At 36.7% G+C, this 18,483-nt stretch overlaps 1 protein-coding gene across 5 annotated transcripts in view; it reads left to right on the top strand.

Moving 5' to 3' along the window:
• Positions 1–18,483, top strand: part of RPRD1A (regulation of nuclear pre-mRNA domain containing 1A) — a 71,768-nt gene that overhangs the window by 17,200 nt on the left and 36,085 nt on the right. For 4 of the 5 annotated variants that reach the window (XR_010407227.1, XM_045886825.3, XM_045886826.3 and 1 more), the window contains exons 2-6: positions 8,898–9,027; positions 12,326–12,432; positions 12,512–12,612; positions 15,944–16,070; positions 16,181–16,356. Coding sequence is in view for 4 of the 5 variants with exons in the window: in XM_045886825.3 (XP_045742781.1) it covers positions 8,898–9,027; positions 12,326–12,432; positions 12,512–12,612; positions 15,944–16,070; positions 16,181–16,356 (641 nt within the window). In the remaining variant the exon portion in view is untranslated. Of the gene's footprint in view, positions 1–8,897; positions 9,028–12,325; positions 12,433–12,511; positions 12,613–15,943; positions 16,071–16,180; positions 16,357–17,639; positions 18,476–18,483 lie in introns of those variants that run through there. The other variant, XM_045886827.3, reaches the window with a different exon arrangement.

An 18,483-nucleotide genomic window follows, 5' to 3' on the forward strand; every position in this document is an offset into this window, starting at 1 on the left:
CGACTGAGCCACCCAGGTGCCCCTATAGTCATTCTTTTTGATGCTCTTTTGCCAGTGGCAGCCTCTTAGAGGGTCACTTGTGTCCTTTGGATACAACCCCTGTAATTTTTAAAGAGCTTTCTTGCTTTCTATCATGACAAGTTATGCCAGGTTATGCCAGGCTCATCTTACACATTTCCTGCTTTTATTGGCAAAATGTGTAGGGACCACAGTATGGGTCCTGGGATTGCTGATTGATTTTAGTGCATTTCTTTGAATGCATTTTATTACTTTAATAATTATTTCATTGGTAAATGGAGATAATAACTTACCTTGTAGGGTTGTTTTGAAGATTAAATTAGATACACAGTAAACTTTCAGAGCAGTGCCTAGTTATAAGAAAATAGTATGTATTTTTTTAATTCAAGTATAATTAGCATACAGTATTATTAGTTTTGGGTGTACAGTATAATTCAGCAATTCTACACAATTCTCAGTGCTCATTGTGGTAAGTGTACTTTTAAACCTCTTTATCTATTTCATCTATCCTCCCACCCACCTCTCCCCAGCAATCATCAGTTTGTTCTCTGTATTTAAGAGTCTGATTTTGTCTCTTTTTTCCCTTTGTTTTGTTTCTTAAATTCCATATGAGTGAAATTATATGGTATTTGTCTTTGACTAATTTAGGATTATACCCTCTAGGTCCATCTGTGTTGTTGCAAATGGCAAGATTTATTCTTCTTTATGGCTGATTAATACTCCACAGTATATCCATCTTTATCCATCAGTGGACACTTGGGTTGCTCCCATATCTTGGCAATTATTTTTTTATTTTTTAAAGACTTTATTTATTTATTTGACAGAGACACAGTGGGAGAGGGAACACAAGCAAGGGGAATGGGAGAGGAAGGAGAAGCAGGTTTCCCGCGGAGCAGGGAGCCCGATGCAGGGCTTGATCCCAGGACCCTGGGATCATGACCTGAGCCGAAGGCAGATGCTTAACAACTGACTGAGCCACCCAGGTGCCCTGGCAATTATTTTTTTAAAAGATTTATGTATTTATTTATTTAGAGAGAGCGTGTGAGAGAGTGGGGGGAGGGGTAGAAGTAGAGGGAGAAAATCTCAAGCACTCTCCCTGCTGAGCATGGACATGGGGCTCGATTTCATAACCCTGAGAGAATGACCTGAGCTGAAATCAAGAGTTGGATGCTCAACCTACTGAGCAACCCAGGTGCCCCCATATCTTGGCTATTGTAAATAATGCTGCAATAAACATAGGGGTGCATATATCTTTTTGAATTAGTGCTTTCGTTTTCTTTGGGTAAATACCCAGTAGTGGAATTACTAAATCATATCATAATTCTATTTTTTATTTTTTGAGGGACCTCCATACTGTTTTCTGCAGTGGCTGTGGAAATTCCACAATACTATTTTAAAAATACTATTCTTAAAAGAGCAAAAAAGTTTTAGTCTCAGTCCCACTCTAGAAGTATAATGTGAACAAACCATATGATGTGTATTCTTCCAGAACTCTTCCAGTTGACAGTGTCTTCTATAGTGGTCTGATGGTCCAGGATGAAGTTTGTTCTTTTCAACATTTAAAAAATTCATTTGTGGCGCGCTTGGGTGGCTCAGTCATTAAACGTCTGCCTTCGGCTCAGGTCATGATCCCGAGGTCCTGGGATCGAGTCCCACATCGGGCTCCCTGCTCGGCAGGAAGCCTGCTTCTCCCTCTCCCACTCCCCCTGCTTGTGTTCCCTCTCTCTCGCTGTGGCTCTCTCTGTCAAATAAATAAAATCGTTAAAAAAATTAAAATAAATAAAAAATAAAAAATTCATTTGTTGTATATACTAAAATCAAAATTTTTTGAAATTATTTCAGGAACTTGAATTGACTTTGACTTGTTAGACTGGGGAAGATGTCCATTTGCTTGGGTCTAGGTGGAGTTTTGTTTTGTTTTGTTTTCCCAAATATTGAAATAAGAGAGATCATGTACCTATAGGACAAAGTCAAATTGGAGCATCAAGTGAGCACTACTCAGAAGCCCTCTTCAGCATGTAGGCCCAAGTTATTTTTTTAATATATAACTCATGTGTTTTCCCTTTACTTTATTTTTTTTAAAGATTTATCTATTTTAGAGAGAGAGTGCATGGGGGCAGGCCAGAAAGAGAGGGGGAGAAAGAATCCCAAACGGACTCCCTGCTGAGCTGGGAGCCTGATGTGGGGTTCAATCCCCATGACCCTGAGACTGGGACCTGAGCCAAAATCAAGTCAGAACACTTAACCCACTGAGCAACCCAGGTGCCCCATCTGTTTTCCCTTTATTACTTAAATCTTTGTTGGCAACTCTTGACACACACCCCTCCCCAAATTATTTATTGATCCTCCCATGAAGTAGGTCTGTCTACTGTGTGTTTGTGTGAATATGTGTAACTTAACACTATGTCTGAGATACATGTCTGAGATAACACTATGTATCTCAGTATTATGTACTGATACTCCATATCAGTATATAAATTTCTCTTTTTTTTGAGGGGTGGGAGGGGCAGAGGCAGAGGGAGAGAGAATCTCAAGCAGACTCCACACTGAGCGCAGAGCCTGACTCGGGGCTCGATCCTATGACCCAGAGATCATGACCTGAGCCAAAATCAAGTCGGACATTTAACTGACTGAGCCACCCAGGTGCCCCTCTGTCTCATTTTTGAACAGCTGTAGAGTATTGGATTGTATGGATATACTATGATTTATCTAGTGATATCTTGTTATCATGAGTATCCTTAGTGATTTCTTTGGGCAGTTATGATAATATATCCATAGGGTAAATTCCTGGACGTGAAGTTTGCAGGGTCAAGGGATTTGTGCATTTACATTTTTCATGGGTGTTCCTAAATTAATTTTCTAAGAGGTTTCACTAATATATATATTAACCACCAATGTCTGAAGGTATCTAAAGGTGATAATCCCACCATATTTTTGCCAGCTTTAGTGTCAGATTTTCATCTCCATCACTCTAATAGGTGGAAAATGATAATTGGTTTTAATTGCTTAATATTTGTGTTTCTTTCATCTTTCCATTCACACTAGCCCATTTTTCTATAGATTATTGATTTGTGAGAACTCTAGAATGGAGGAGGAGATAAACATACTTGAATTCAGTACTTCGAAAATTAGCTAGATCTGTAAGAAAGTTTGTCTTTCATAATCTGAATTTGAAGTTGAGGTTTCTGAGAGCAGTGTAATTTTACATTTTTCCCCCTTCAGCTATGCTGGGTGAGGTTAGAACCAGAAGCCAACTTAGTAGAACAAATAATTGAAGGAAAAGTTTTAGGCCAAAAAAATTACTGATTTAGTAAATAAGCAAATTGTGAATCAGCTGCTGGGCTTGATGCCATAGATGGGTAGATGAGAGTGACAGTTGTTGCTTTCGATGGAGCTTAGTTTAGTTGGGAAGCATTAGATTAAAGTAATTATAATTGGAATAAGTGCTCCATAGGAAAGTATGGGGTGCTATGAGAGCCCATCAGCGTTGCCTAACCTGTGTACTGGGTGGTGAAGGAAAACCAGAGGAACCTGTTTAACTGAGGTCTAAAGGATGGGTAGGAGTTGGGGAAGTTAGAGGAGTGGTTGTATTGGGCATGAAGAGAGAGTATTAGAGAGGGCAGAGACAGACATTTGTGGGCCTTTGGTTTCTATTAAGGATTTACAGTGTTACCTGGAGAACAGTAGAAAATCTTTGAAGGATTTTAAAGCCAGGGATGGGCTGCCAAAAGTCTGAGGCATTGTGGCAGTGGTACAGGAATACACTGGCTTTATCCACCTCATTTTTCACCCACCTCAGCTATTATGAAGCAGCCAGCTGTATTTGACTGAACTCTTGGTCCTGTCTGGGACAGATAGAATCTATTCATGAGTCACCTGTGGATTACGCACTTTCTGTGGCAAAGAGAGTTAAAGCAGTTTCTGCCATATAACCAACTATTCATCTGTATGAACATGTCTTGTAATATACTATAGTGATAATTAGTTTACCAGGGAAATAAATGAGGCTGTCCAGCAGTTTTTAGTAAGTCTTTAATAGGTTTTTGTTTCAAGATAATGGCTTTTCTTCTGATTTCCTCCTATAAGACCTACAGTAGTGTTCATTGGTATGTGTGTGTGTCTGTGTGTATATATTTGTTTATTCAGTTTTTTTGCTCCTTCTCCCCCGTAGAAGGCTTCCTCTGTAAAGAGGGTTCTTGAGTTAATAGATAACACAGTAAAATTTTAACTGTTTGTTGTATTTATTGGCATTGTCATCTAGTGTGGTTTTAAATTTCAGTCACCATAAAAACATGGGTGATTACCTTAGATTATGATATTCTGCATTATATCAAAATAAATAGGCATATATGGTTTGTACAGTTGTAAGAAAAGTAATGATGCTCTCGCTTTATAAAGATTTTATTTATTTATTTATTTATTTATTTTGTAGAGAGTGAGTGAGCAAGAATGCGCACAACTGGGGGAAGGAGCAGAGGGGGAGAGAGTGGGAGGAGGGGAGAGAATCCCAAGCAGACTCTGTGCCGAGCATGGGAACCCAACATTGGGCTCAATCCCATGACCCTGAGATCATAACCTGAGCCAGAACCCAAGTCATATGCTCAACCGGCTGAGCTACCTAGGTGCCCCAATGCTCTCACTTTCTGATTATGATTAAGTAAAACTAGATTCTGAACTGATCATGAATTGGTGAAACTAGGTGGCATTTATGTAGTCCTTTGATTGGCAAAGTTTGTTTCATATTGTTTATGTAAGAGCCCAGGCTCTTCTTTTTGAAGCCTTGTAGTTGGTATTTCTTTTATTTGAATTGTGAATTGTTATGTAACTGTCTCTTACTTATGTGATGAACTGAATTTGTATTGCCCTTTGGGGGATATGCTCAACATTTTAGGTAATATTATGTCCTCATATATTATCCAGCCAGATTTTATTATTATTTATTTGTTTTGATTTACCTGTTCACATACAAGGTCCAAGGAAAAGGGGCTATACTTAATACCCACAGTAGCTTAAAATTTTTAGTTCAGAGAGGTGAGATATAAGAAAATGGTTCCTACAATGTAAATATTGACTGGTCCTTATTTGCTTATACTTTATTAGCACAAAAATAGCAGTATACACATACAGATATACTTGGATATATTATATTTATGATTGCTTCCAGTGTTGGTGTGATACATTAGTGGAGAGTAGGAATAAAGAGAACTCACATTTTTAGTGATGTGACCTGTCATGTGCCAGTCTATATAGAGCTTGAAAATTCTTGATTGAACAGGAAAGGTTATTTTTGGTCAATGCCCGGCATGGTCCCTGGCACATAGCAAACGTTAAATAAATGCTATTTAGATTGAATGGAAGATTTAGAAAATAGCCAGTTTTACAAGGAACCCTGTGACAATAGAAATAAAGGAAGAGATTAGGTCAGACCCAGTTTTAAGCGTTATATTTTATTCCCAACAGAGTTTTTTCTTTAAGGAATTATGAAATGGTTTGTTTGCTCTTTCTGTTAATTTTGTATGCTTTTTTTTTTTAAGATTTTATTTTTTTATTTATTTGAGAGAGAATGAGATACAGAGAGCATGAGAAGGGGGAGGGTCAGAGGGAAAAGCAGGCTCCCCGCCGAGCAGGGAGCCCGATGCGGGACTCGATCCTGGGACTCCAGGATCATGACCTGAGCTGAAGGCAGTCGCTTAACCAACTGAGCCACCCAGGCGCCCCAATTTTGTATGCTTTAATAACAATTATGGCTCTGTTATTATCAAATTATCAAAATTCATTTGAAAATCATTTTTGTGATTTTCTTCTGGAATTGCTTGTTGTAATTAGTTCCATTAGTTTATTTTTGCTCTCCATGAAGGTACACATAATTTTAAATGGAAGTAAGTTTTTTTACTGAGAATTTGGAGAAGGATATACGTTATAGCGGTTTCTAAGTGTTTCTCATATTTTAGCTTGGGTTCCACAAGGGGAAGAAAATGAAAATAATGTGTTGATATTTGGACCTCATACCAAATCCATGCTGTAATTTTGGTTTGTTTGGGCGCCTGAGTGGCTCAGTTGGTTAAGCGACTGCCTTTGGCTCAGGTCATGATCCTGGAGTCCCTGGATCGAGTCCCGCATCGGGCTCCCTGCTCGGCGGGGAGCCTGCTTCTCCCTCTGACCCTCCCCCCTCTCATGTGCTCTCTCTCTCTCATTCTCTCTGTCTCAAATAAATAAATAAAATCTTTAAAAAAAATTTTTTGGGTTTGTTTTTTGGAATATGCTGGGAAATACATTTTGATATCTTGTAAATTTTTGCTTTAATGTACATTGTAGAAACCATTCTGAATTATTTTTAAGAGCTGGTAGCCCATGGATTTATAAATATGGTAAAATACACTTTTTATTTTGTGTGGTACATAACAGAATTTACCATTTTAACCATTTCTAAATGTTAGTTTATTGGTATTGAATACATTCACACTATTACGCAACCATCATCACCATCCATTTCTAGAATTCTTTTCATCTTCTAAAACTGGAACTCTATACCTTTTAAACAGTAACTCTCTGTGCCTTTCTCCCTCCAGCGCCTGGCAATCACCATTTACTTTCTGTTTCTATGAATTTAACTATTCTAGGTATTTCATATAAGCAGAACCATATAGTATTTTTTTGTGTGTGTGACTGGCTTGTTTCACTTAGCGTAATATCCTCTAGGTTCATTCATGTTGTAGCATGTGTCACGATGTCCTTTCTTTTTAAGGCTGAATAATATTCCATTTGTATGGATTACCACATTTTGTTTATTCATTTATCTGTCAGTGGATCCTTGTGTTGCTTCTACCTTTTGCTATTGTGAATAGTGCTGCTAACATTCTAAAGTATTTTGGTTGGGTCACTACTTGATCTTTTCAAAAGGTAACATCCTCTTTCATTTATAACATAGTCGTAAGAGGCGTAGTCCAGTTAAGAGGGAATGCTTAGGAGTTGGACTTTGGATTTAATTCCTGGCTGATCCCTTCCTGGATATCTCAGTATGGGCAGATAACCCTTTTGATGCCTATTTGTTAAAACTGCCCAATGCAGGTAATGATGGTACCTTAAATTATTTGGATTAAATTAGGTAATACATGTAAAGTGCTTAGAATAGTGTGTAACACATAGTAAAAGTTTGATAAATGTTACCAGTATTTAGGAAAAGGAGCCCATTGATTCAGGTACTCATTTAAAGTACTACAGATGGTCTCCCAAGTAGATAATAATAAAAATTTGAGTTTTTAAACTCATTTTGATGCTGAGAAGGCAAATACTTGGATTAATTAATTAATATTAACCTTTTCTTTGGGTGGGATTTTCTTTGGGCAGGGATAGGTAAAAAAGAGACAGGTTTGAATATTGGGAAAGTTGTCATTATGATCATCTTCATGGGAAAGGGTCCTGGTATCTTAATCAGTTATACTGAATGGTTTATCTGACCAGACCAGAGCCAAAAGAATCAGAAGTTGGTCTTTGTTATTGCCATCTCTTCCATATCTTTATTCTATTCCAGGACTTTCAAAAGCATAGTAGTGAGCCACATCTTTAGACAGGCAAATGAGACTATGCAGTGGATGGCACAGATTTATAAAGTCTGGTCGTCTCTGACTCAGTATTTTAGTTTCTTGTAAGCAGGTTGTGTGTCACTAGTTTTTTCTCAAGAAAGACATGAACTCAGAAGTGGCTTTTAATGTGTTGAATGATTAAACTGAATACTCAAATCTAGAGGGCCCAAAGTAGCCTGCCTGTTTTCGTCTTAAATCCACTAAGCTGGCACACATATATGGTGCACTGGATTATCAGTCTTGACCATAAGTTTCCTATGCCATTGAATGTGGATGCCACAGAGTACAGTGTTTCTGAATATAACTGTACTACTTTGAATAATTCATATTTAATTCTAGTAAAATTATATTATGAAAATAGTCAATATAAAAGATTATGTTCAACCTACTAAATTTTACTTGTATGTATGACTCTTAACTTGAGTTGTACTTAATACTGTACCACTTAACACTTAACATTGTAATTAGTAAAAATGTATTCTGGCCCACAACTGTTGAAATCTTTTCCGTTCTTTTAGAAGAATGACTACACCCACTGAATATTATGAGAAGAGACATCTTTTTGTCCAGATGAATTCAACTATTTAAGGCCATGTAATCCAAAGTGGGTGAAAATCTAAACTGCCCATTTGGTCTCCCTAACATTTACTCTGTCAGCTTGGGAAATATTTATTTCATAAACAAAAAGTACATAATTAATTGAAGTGAGGTCTCTTTCAACATATTTTACATTTCGTACTCTTGTTTTACAATAACTTAATGATAACTTTAAAATCAATGTGGGTATTAAAACAGTCATAAATTCAAGCTTTAAGGTACCATCTTAACATGACCAGTTACCATCTTATTTTAAATAAGCTGTATTTCATGTAGTGTTTAATAGTTTTAACAAAATTTAGTACAGATTGAGTCACAGAGATGCATTTTTGTAGACCTGAGGATTTTGGTGTATAAAACTACTAATTTGGGAATAGTGATAAGACTAGTAATCAAAGGTAAGTAGTTTGGGCAACTTAGTAAAAGCGCAGGGAAACTAATTATTGACTAGTTCCTCCTCCTGAGTCCTTTTTTTCCTCACATACTGCATCTCCAGAAACTATAGAAACCTAGAGAGTTAAAGAATAGTGACTTGATAAGTTCGGTAGTAGAATGAGAAGCTAGAGTTGAACATGATACATAAAGGTTAGTAGGTTTGTTGTAGTTCTCAAACTGCTTGAGTCCTATATTGAGAAAGTTTGTCCAAGTTAAATGAGGATATTTTAAGTAGATTTTTAATTTTTTTTTTTTATTTTTCAGCCAAACCAAACAGGAAGCTTACTTTTCTCTACCTAGCCAATGATGTCATTCAGAACAGCAAAAGGAAGGGACCGGAGTTTACAAAAGATTTTGCACCAGTTATAGTGGAGGCTTTTAAACATGTTTCAAGGTATGGTAATTGAGTACTAGGTAACCTCTTTTAAATATGCATAATATGTCCTTTTGTTAAAATTTGCCGTAAGCCATTCAAACAAAAAACAGGGAATTTATTTCTTTGAAATTTTCATTTGAAAAGACTTAACTACAAATGGCATTTGTAAATGTGTTAAATACTTTGTGTGAATGGAAATTTTTGAACTGTTGCAATGGTGGGTATATGGAGTACTTGAATTAACAGCTTTCCTTTAAGAGACCAAAAGCAACTGCCATTTTGGAATGAACTTCATTAAGAATAAATGAAGGTATTGAATTGAAAATTTGTGTGCTTATAAAGTTATTTTTCCAACTAATATTTCTGGATAAACGTCATACCTTTTCCTTTCATATTGCTTATAACTTTAAGGTTTTTTTAGTGTTTGGGTACATATTACAACATTTTAAAATGCTTTGGAAGTATAGAATATTTATTTAAAATAATTATAAGCCTGTTGAAAAATTTTGCTACAGAAAAATTCTGAGGGTAAAGGTCAGGGCTTTGGCTTATGCCCCTTTTAAATGCTTATTTCCAACATATGTGAATATTTGGTAGATTACTGGGTAAACATTATTGGGGTAGACTACTAAATCAGTCTAAATTATAGAATCCAGGGGTAAATGAAGATCTGTGTTGAATGATTTAAGGATGAGAATATACTCCAGGCATGCCCTGCAACTTTAGTCATAGTGGATGCATTTTTCAAAAATTACAGTGCTGTATGTTACTTTCTTAAATGTATATTATTTATCTTTCCGTTTAGATATTGTCTTTTACCATCTTTTCAGATGTTGGCATTTCTTAAGAGTTCAGTCCTTAGCCCTCTTTCTGTGGTCATATTCTTCACTTGACCTCTGGGCGATTTTATACATTGCATGTATTTAGTTATTATCCACACCCTAATAACTCGCAATCTTACACTCCAGTCCAGATGTGTTTTCTTTGTTTTAGACCTGTGTGTCCTCTTGCCTAATGAATTTCTAGTTGTATGCCTCCATACATCTCAAACGTACTAAGTCCTGTTGAACTCATATTGTCCTTGCTCCTGTCAGACTTGCTCCTCCTCCTCTAGGTTTCACTCTCTCAGTAGATCCAACTCTATCTATCCAGATGCCCATATGAGAAATTAGGTCTCAGCTTTAACTTTCTCTGATACTGTGATATATAGTATATCACATTCTCCTCTCTCTTTCACTCCCTTTATCCCATGTAGTATATATAGTTCCCACAGTTCTTTAGATTTCTTTCCATTCCAGTTTCCATAATGTCATTTCTTTTTTTTTTTTTTTTCTTTTTAAGATTTTATTTATTTTTTTAGAGAGCGCACACGAAAGCATGAGTGGGGGTTGGGGGGAAGGGGGGACAGAAGGAGAGGGAGAATCAGACTCCCAACTGAGCAGGGAGCCCAGGGCGCAGCTCTGTCCCAGGACCCCAAGATATGACCTGAGCTAATGGCAGACACTTAACTGACTGAGCCACCCAGGTGCCCCCATAATGTCATTTTCTATAATAATTGCAGGAGCCTCCAGTATTGTTTAATCCACTTACAAAACTAGCCACAGTTGCAGAGCTGATCATAACGCTTCCTTGCCTTTGAGTTGTTCTCATTTGTCCCAGAGATTAAGTCTAAAGTCTTGAGCAAGACTTAAGGTGTTGCTTCATGGCCCTGTCCACATTTTCAGACTCCTGTCTCACATTTCTTCCACACACACAATTTATAGTCCAAGTTTAAGCTAACTGAACTCACTCTTTTAGTTCTTTCTACCTTAAGTTTTTTAAATATGTTGCCTCTTCTGAGAAATTCAATAAAGTATTTATTGACTGGCTACTACGTGCTGGGCCCTAAGGATACTTTAGCGAACAGGATAAAGTTCTGTCCTAGTGGAGCTTGCATTTCAGTGGATGACAAAGGTAAAAACTAGATGTACAGGTGAATATATACTATGCTAGTAGGTAAGTATTGTGAAGAAATAAGAAAAGAACTAGAGGGTAGGAGAACTAGAGGAGAAATAAATTAAGGAAAAAACTAGAGGGTAGGAGAGGGTAGGAGAAGAAATAAATTAAGGAAAGAACTAGAGGGTAGGAGAGCTTTACATCATGAGATAAAGAATGACTATTTTGGGGAGGTGGCATTTGAACAGAGACTGAAGGAAAAGATGAAATGAGCCACTTGAGCATTCTAGGAGAGGATTCTATGTAGAGGGAATACTTGGCAGAAATAGACAGCTGTGTGCTGGGCATGTTTGAGGATCAGCAAGGAGATTTGTATGGGAGAAGGTGTTTTGTTTTTTTTTTAAAGATTTTATTTATTTATTTGACAGAGACACAGCGAGAGAGGGAACACAAGCGGGGGAAGTGGGCTCCCTGGGAGCCCAATGTGGGGCACAATCCCGGGACCCTGGGACCATGACCTGAGCCAAAGGCAGACGCTTAATGACTGAGCCACCCAGGTGCCCCTGTATGGGAGAAAGTATTTAGAGAATGTAGACTGAGAAGTAGCTAGGAAGTAGAACATGTCCCCCTTGTGGTCCAGCATAAGGATTTGGGTTTTATTCTTGGTATGATTGATAGCTCTTAGGGGATTGAAGAGCCGTATGATTTGATTGACATTAGTAGAGCACAGTGAAGAGTAAGAGCCTAAGAGACCAATGAGAAGACTTAAGATATCCAGGCAAGAGGTAATAGCAGCTCAGTCTACAGTGGTAGTGATGAAGGCAGTTAGGAGGTGGTTGGGAGTAGTCTGTTTGCCACTACCCTGTTATTCCAGTCATCAGATCTCAAATATCACTTCCTCAGATCCTTTTTTTAATCTGTTTTGAAGTGGGCCAGGCCTCTGCATTATGCTTGTCTTTAATAGCTTGTTCTTTTTTGTGGCCCTTATAAGCAACAGCTGCTGTAAAGCTCCATTTGTATCTCCAGTGTCAAAGATAGTGCCTTGATCAATAAGTATTTGTTAAATAAATTTAAAAATCACCTATCTGAAATCTTCTTAGCCTCATATTCAGCCGTCATTCAGTTAGGGGCATCTTCTTTGTAAACCCCTAGTAGCCAGTGTGAGCACCTTTACATTTTTTTGTAATTTTTTGTTTAATAATGTGTCTACGGGTACCTGGCTGGCTCAGTCAGTAGAGCGTGTGACTCTTGATCTCAGGGTTCTAAGTCTGAACCCCATTTTGGGTGTAGAGATTACTTAAAAAAATAAAATCTTTATTAAAAATAACCATTACCTTTTTAGTAGCTCTATTAATTGTTATTATTTGTATTTTTTCTTTAGTGAAACTGATGAAAGTTGTAAGAAGCACCTTGGAAGGGTATTATCTATTTGGGAAGAAAGGTCTGTTTATGAGAATGATGTATTAGAACAACTTAAGCAAGCTCTGTGTAAGTGTGTAATCTTTTATCATGATCTCTTCGTTAAAATGTTTGCTTTCATTAAAACTTCAGTGTTCTTCCATTTCAGATGGTGATAAGAAGCCTAGGAAGCGAACTTATGAACAGATAAAAGTGGGGGATGAAAATGAAAACTGTTCCTCTTTGGGATCTCCAAGTGAACCACCACAGGTAGAAGTTTTTCTGTGTGGAGGGAGTTTTGCTACTGTTACTTCATGTGGCCACGAAGCTTTATTAATTTTACTTAAGTTTTACTTCTATAAATTGATTTTTATTATAATTCTGAGTGCAAGAAAGAAGCTATGTGAATATCTCTTATTTTCTGATTAACAGATTGCTTATGTTTAATATATGTTGTATAATGTATAGTAGGCAACCGTATTTTGCATAGAAAAAGAATATCTGATTGCTAAATATGAGGTCTGGTGAGATATCCACCATTTAAATAGTTTCCTTTTAAATAAATAAAACATTATGTAGTAAGACTATTTTGTTATATGATTTAAGTACACTGAAAGTGCCATTCATAGAGATAAACACTGCCCTTTAGAGTATTTTTTCTTTTAAACATGTAAAAATGAGTGTTACAGTAACAAGCATGTATTCATACAGTTCTATGTAACTATAGAACCATATAGTTCCATGGTAAAATAAGATGGATTAGAGTCATTATCTTAATACCCCATGTCCTTCCAGGTTGGTACAGTATAGCATTCTTTAGCCATCAATGATTCCAGAAAAACATTTTTAACTTTTAATTAATGTGGGCATTGAGTGTTAAAGCTTCCTCCTTCTATGTTTCAAACATATAGGAGGGACAGATAAAATTTAAAAGGAGAAAATGAAGACATAGCCATACTCATAAAACAAGGTAAATATCTTCGTGGGCTAGAAATGGTACAGAAGCACAATTCAGTATGTGAGCCAGAGCCTGGTTCTTGCTAAGCTTTGGTCCGGAAGTACATATGGCTTTCCAGAAATACTAGGGTAATAAGAACTCAAAGTGCTCCATGGGAGTTGGAGGACTGGACCTGAATTCACTGCATGAAACCAGAGGCTGGGTGAAACTCTTTCCCAATGAAAGGAACTTGAAAGAAAGATAAAACCAATCACTGCCTAAAACTGTTGGTGTGTTATGTCACTGTTAATACTGGGGAGGCAGAAAGAATCTCAGCTAGGTACTCAGCCAGGACCTGATCCAAACTACCTGTTCACTCGTTGACAGGAGGTGCAGAAGCCCACATGATCACCAGGGACAGAAGTTTGAGGAAAAAATAATAACATAACATTTCAAATAACCAAACGCTAAGGTTTATATTTCTTTTTATTTGGTAATAATTAAGACAAAGCACTTTGTGCTGAGAGCCTTATTATGATTCCATGAACAGTATTTTACCCAAGTTCTAGATACAGGGTCTGATCCTCTTGTGTTCTCCCTGATGAAAAGAGTAACCTCAGTTGTACATCTTAGGAGTATCTGTCTGACTCTAATCTAGTACTTAAATAAAATGCTGTTGCTTTTCATTTTATAATGACTTTTCAGATTAGTTATACTGCTTAATTCTCAGTGGTTCAGCTTTGTAGCTACCATTTTATTTTAAGAATGGCTAAAATTTCTCTTTGTAGGATCCAGTTGAACTCATTTCATTCTCTTCTATTAGAAAGTTGTAGGCTAGTGTTGTTTTCAGACAACTTTGCTTTTTTATCTGATCCTTGACCCAGCACTGGAAACTTAGAATTAACTCATGTGGGAATGTAAAGGCGAGATGAGAGCAGATTGTAGTTAAAGCATGCATATCAAGACCATAAAGCCAGATTACTTCTCAGAACTTCAGAAAATTTTAGAACGTTCTAAGACTAATTAAAAAATTACTATATAAAAGTTAATTGGGGCACCATGAGAAACAAGCTTCCTGATAATCATCATTGCTCTCTTTTTTTTTTTTTAATTTTATTTATTTGAGAGAGAGAGAATGAGAGAGAGCGAGTACATGAGAGGGGGGAGGGTCAGGGGGAGAAGCAGACTCCCTGCCGAGCAGGGAGCCCGATGCGGGACTCCAGGATCATGACCTGAGCCGAAGGCAGTTGCTTAACCAACTGAGCCACCCAGGCGCCCAATCATCATTGCTCTTAAGCTCACTTTCATTTGTAAGGGGATATATCTTACATCAAAATTATTTTGTAAAATATTAGAATATTAAACACATAGTAATGAATTAAAAGCTTATGTGGGATAGTATATTTCATATTAGATTCCATTCATTCTTAATCTTGTTTGATATTTACTTTGTGCTAGACCCCAGTGACAGCACTTTTTTGTAAGGGAATAGCTTAAAGAAAAACCAGTAACGATCTGTCAGTGTCATCTTTAATGTATGCACAGAATTGATTATATCCTATATTTTTCAAGTGTGTGTAATTTCCTACTGTTCCAGGAACTAGTCTTAGAGATAAAAAAAGAAAAAAAGAAGGAGGTGGGATGGAAATAGAGACCAGTAAAAAGAAAATGTATTTATTTTTCTCTGGAGTAAATTTATAGACATTATGAATTGTGAAGTTACCAGCAAAGGCCTGCTGTTCCCTCCTAATTATATCTGATATGAAAACAGTGCAAGTAAAATATTCTAATGATAAAATAATTTTTATATTGGCTAAGTGTTTATGTAAGTATTAGTCATCAGATGTATGGAATTTTGTGATATTTTAATGATCTTGTTAACAAACTGTAGAGTAGTTGAAGATACCGTATTTAAACAAATTCCAAAGCTACATTGCTCTTGTGCTTTAATTATGTCATATAGAAATACAATCGGTAAGACTCTTCTTTGTTGTAGTAGAACAATTTGTATCCCCCTACCCCAAATATCCAATTTAGTATTAAAAAAATTCTGCTCATGTATAATGATAATATAATGAATATGTCATATGTAAAACTTGTATTGTCTAGGTTGAAGTTATAGCCTGCTTTCCCTTTTGCCACTGTATGTATTTGGCATATAAATGATGCATGTTACTTTCAGAGTCTGATAATTATTTTTACACTATCTGTCTCTACCACTGGAGTATGACTTCCTCAGGGCTGAGGGCCATGTCTTATTTTTTTTTTTTTTTATTTGAGACAGAGAGAATGAGAGAGAGAGAGCACATGAGAGGGGGGAGGGTCAGAGGCAGAAGCGGGCTCCCTGCTCAATGCGGGACTCGATCCAGGGACTCCAGGATCATGACCTGAGCCGAAGGCAGTCGCTTAACCAACTGAGCCACCCAGGCGCCCGCCATGTCTTATTTTAGTTTTCAATTTATGTATTTCTAATACTTGACATAGTATAGTTTCTTTTTCTTAATATTTCTTAAAAGAAATGGACTGCCTTCAAAAGTAGTTTATATTTAAAACTTCCGACAGATACATAGCCCATAAGGAGTAAGGAATATGAAATAAATTTTAAGTCTTTTGTATTTGTTTAAGCTTCATTTATTATGGTTCTAAAATTGTATAACTTTTTAGACTCTAGATCTTGTTAGAGCATTACAAGATCTAGAGAATGCAGCCTCAGGTGATGCAGCAGTTCATCAGAGGATAGCATCTTTGCCTGTTGAAGTCCAAGAAGTATCCCTACTAGATAAGATAACAGGTAAGAAAAGAAAAATGTGATCTGGAACTTTTTTGGAAGTCAGGGTGAGGGAATGGCATATGGCATTGTTTTTGTTGTGTAATAATGTTGTTATTCTGTGCTTTTCTTAGATAAAGAATCTGGAGAAAGGCTTTCTAAAATGGTAGAGGATGCTTGTATGTTGCTGGCAGATTACAATGGCAGATTGGCGGCTGAAATAGATGATAGGAAGCAACTCACTCGAATGTTAGCAGATTTTCTTCGTTGTCAAAAGGAAGCCCTTGCAGAGAAAGAGCATAAATTGGAAGTGCGTAACCTTTTCCTTCTTTAGTGCTTGTTTATTTCTTGGGTAGGCGTTTCAGAATACTCTGTTTCCGCACGTTTTGCATTTTTTGACATAGACCTTTTTAGACAATGGCCCAGGTAAGCTACTCCTTGCAGGAATGGGTTTCTTTCTACTTGAACCAAGTCAGCAGCCTAAGTAAATTTAGAAATTTGGTATTATGAAAATTGGTTGCTTTATAAAATTATTCATGTGGAATTCCAGTAGTAGTAATTCATCTGAAGAGCTTAAACTCTTATTTTCAAGAACAGATTTATGCGAAAATAGCAGTATAAAGTCTGGTGTCAGCTACAGTAAATTATGGTTGGATTTCTTGAATTCCTGTTCAGAGTACATGTATGCACTTTTAGGTATACAATCAAAAAATAAAAGGAGTTTTTTTGGCATAGAATTAATTGTGGGTATGCTAGTCCCCCTCTCCCTGTCCCTGTAAAGTTCATCAATTCCGTTCAAGAAGTTAGTCTTCAAGTTACTCTTTTGTTCCATCCCTGATTCTAATGTTTAACATATTCCCACCTCACTCCTGGCTCATACACAACCTTTGGTAAAAGAAAGTCATCACTCCTTTAAGTTAAGTGGTGACTGATACTGTTGATGAGTCTGGAGGTTCAGGGGTGAGAAACATTTTCCTACTTCCTTTGAGCAGAGTAGCTGTTGTCAGGGGTGGTTGGACCAGAATCTTTTTTGACTAGTTCTTGTTTAAATTGTTTATTGCTCTAGCAATTTCTTTTTCTATATGTATATGTAGGAGAATTTCTAACTCGTCTGGATCCCTTTATTTAAGCAGTTCTCTGTAAATTTGTAGGTATGTTATGATACTGCCTCTACTAAGTTGCTTTTATTAGTGTCTAGTTCTTGTTTTAGCGGTCTCTGCCAAAGAGGATCATCATTTCTACCTGTGAGACCAGCTGTTTGATCAAGAGCTCTCCCACCCCAGATTCTCAGCTTTTAATTTAGCATTACCCCTTTACAATTTGGAGCATAGTTATTGGCACCATGCTCTACCTTGGAGAGAGCACGTACAAAAGGTTTCCCAATTGTACATAGAAAGGAAAAGGTAAAATATTTTATGAAGATACGTACGATATTCAACTTGGCTAGTTTTTGATCTTGTGATGCAACTTCAATCTTACACATATTGTTACTTGTTTTATTGTTAGCAGAATTAAGGGTAAGTAATGTTATGCAATTTTTGTCCTTAGTCTTTTGGTATGGTTTCTTTAACTTCTATTGAGCTTCTGTTGCAGGTATTGGACATGGGCGTATCTTCTAACGATGTCATCATCATTAGCATATTCTTCCTGCTAAAAATAAATATCAAACTCCAAAGCCTGTATTGTCTCATGTTTTTGAAAATTGAAGACTGAAACTGTTATTCTACTGTATACTGCTTTTTCACTTAAGTTGGTTATTTATCACTGGTTACAAAAATAGAATTTATGTTTGAAATGTTAGGAAGTGTAGAAATCAGATGTCACCCTCCAGTTCCCTCTTTTCCCAGTTCCTTTCAGCTAGATTGCCTAGTTGATGGTTATAGGTGATGAGGCTGATGATAATAATAGCAATAACATTTACCATGTGTTAGGTACTATTGTAAGCACTTCACATCTGTCAACTCATTTAATCCTATATAGCAGGAAAAATGATCCCCATTTTACAGGTAAAGAAAACCAAGGCACAGGGAAATTAAATAACTTGCCCAAGGTCAGAAAGAGGTAGTGAGTTGTTAAGAACCCAGGAACTCTGCCTCCAAATGGCACATTTGCTTCTAGGTTTTACTTAAAGAAATTTAAGTTCACAGCAAAAGCTAAAAACTCTCTCTCCAACTCTTTCTGCCTGCTCCCTCCTCAGAGGTAATCACTGTCTTAAAGTGTTCTGGGAACTTTTTTGATTTTCAACGTGACTGGATATTATCATATTAAAAAGAGACCACCTAAATTATGCTGAACATGTTTTTACAAGTAATAAAAATGTAGATTTCCAATACATTAGGAAGTCATTCCACAAAACTCTTTGTAAGTTATTATTTATAACTAAGTGATTTCTTTGTCAGAAGATTATGGAAATGATTTGAGATATTTAGACATTTTT

This window comes from Mirounga angustirostris, unplaced genomic scaffold (assembly GCF_029215605.1).
Source record: "Mirounga angustirostris isolate CCGP_5_RB_7025 unplaced genomic scaffold, mMirAng1.0.hap1 SCAF_14, whole genome shotgun sequence".
NCBI classification, from domain to species: Eukaryota; Metazoa; Chordata; class Mammalia; order Carnivora; family Phocidae; genus Mirounga; species Mirounga angustirostris.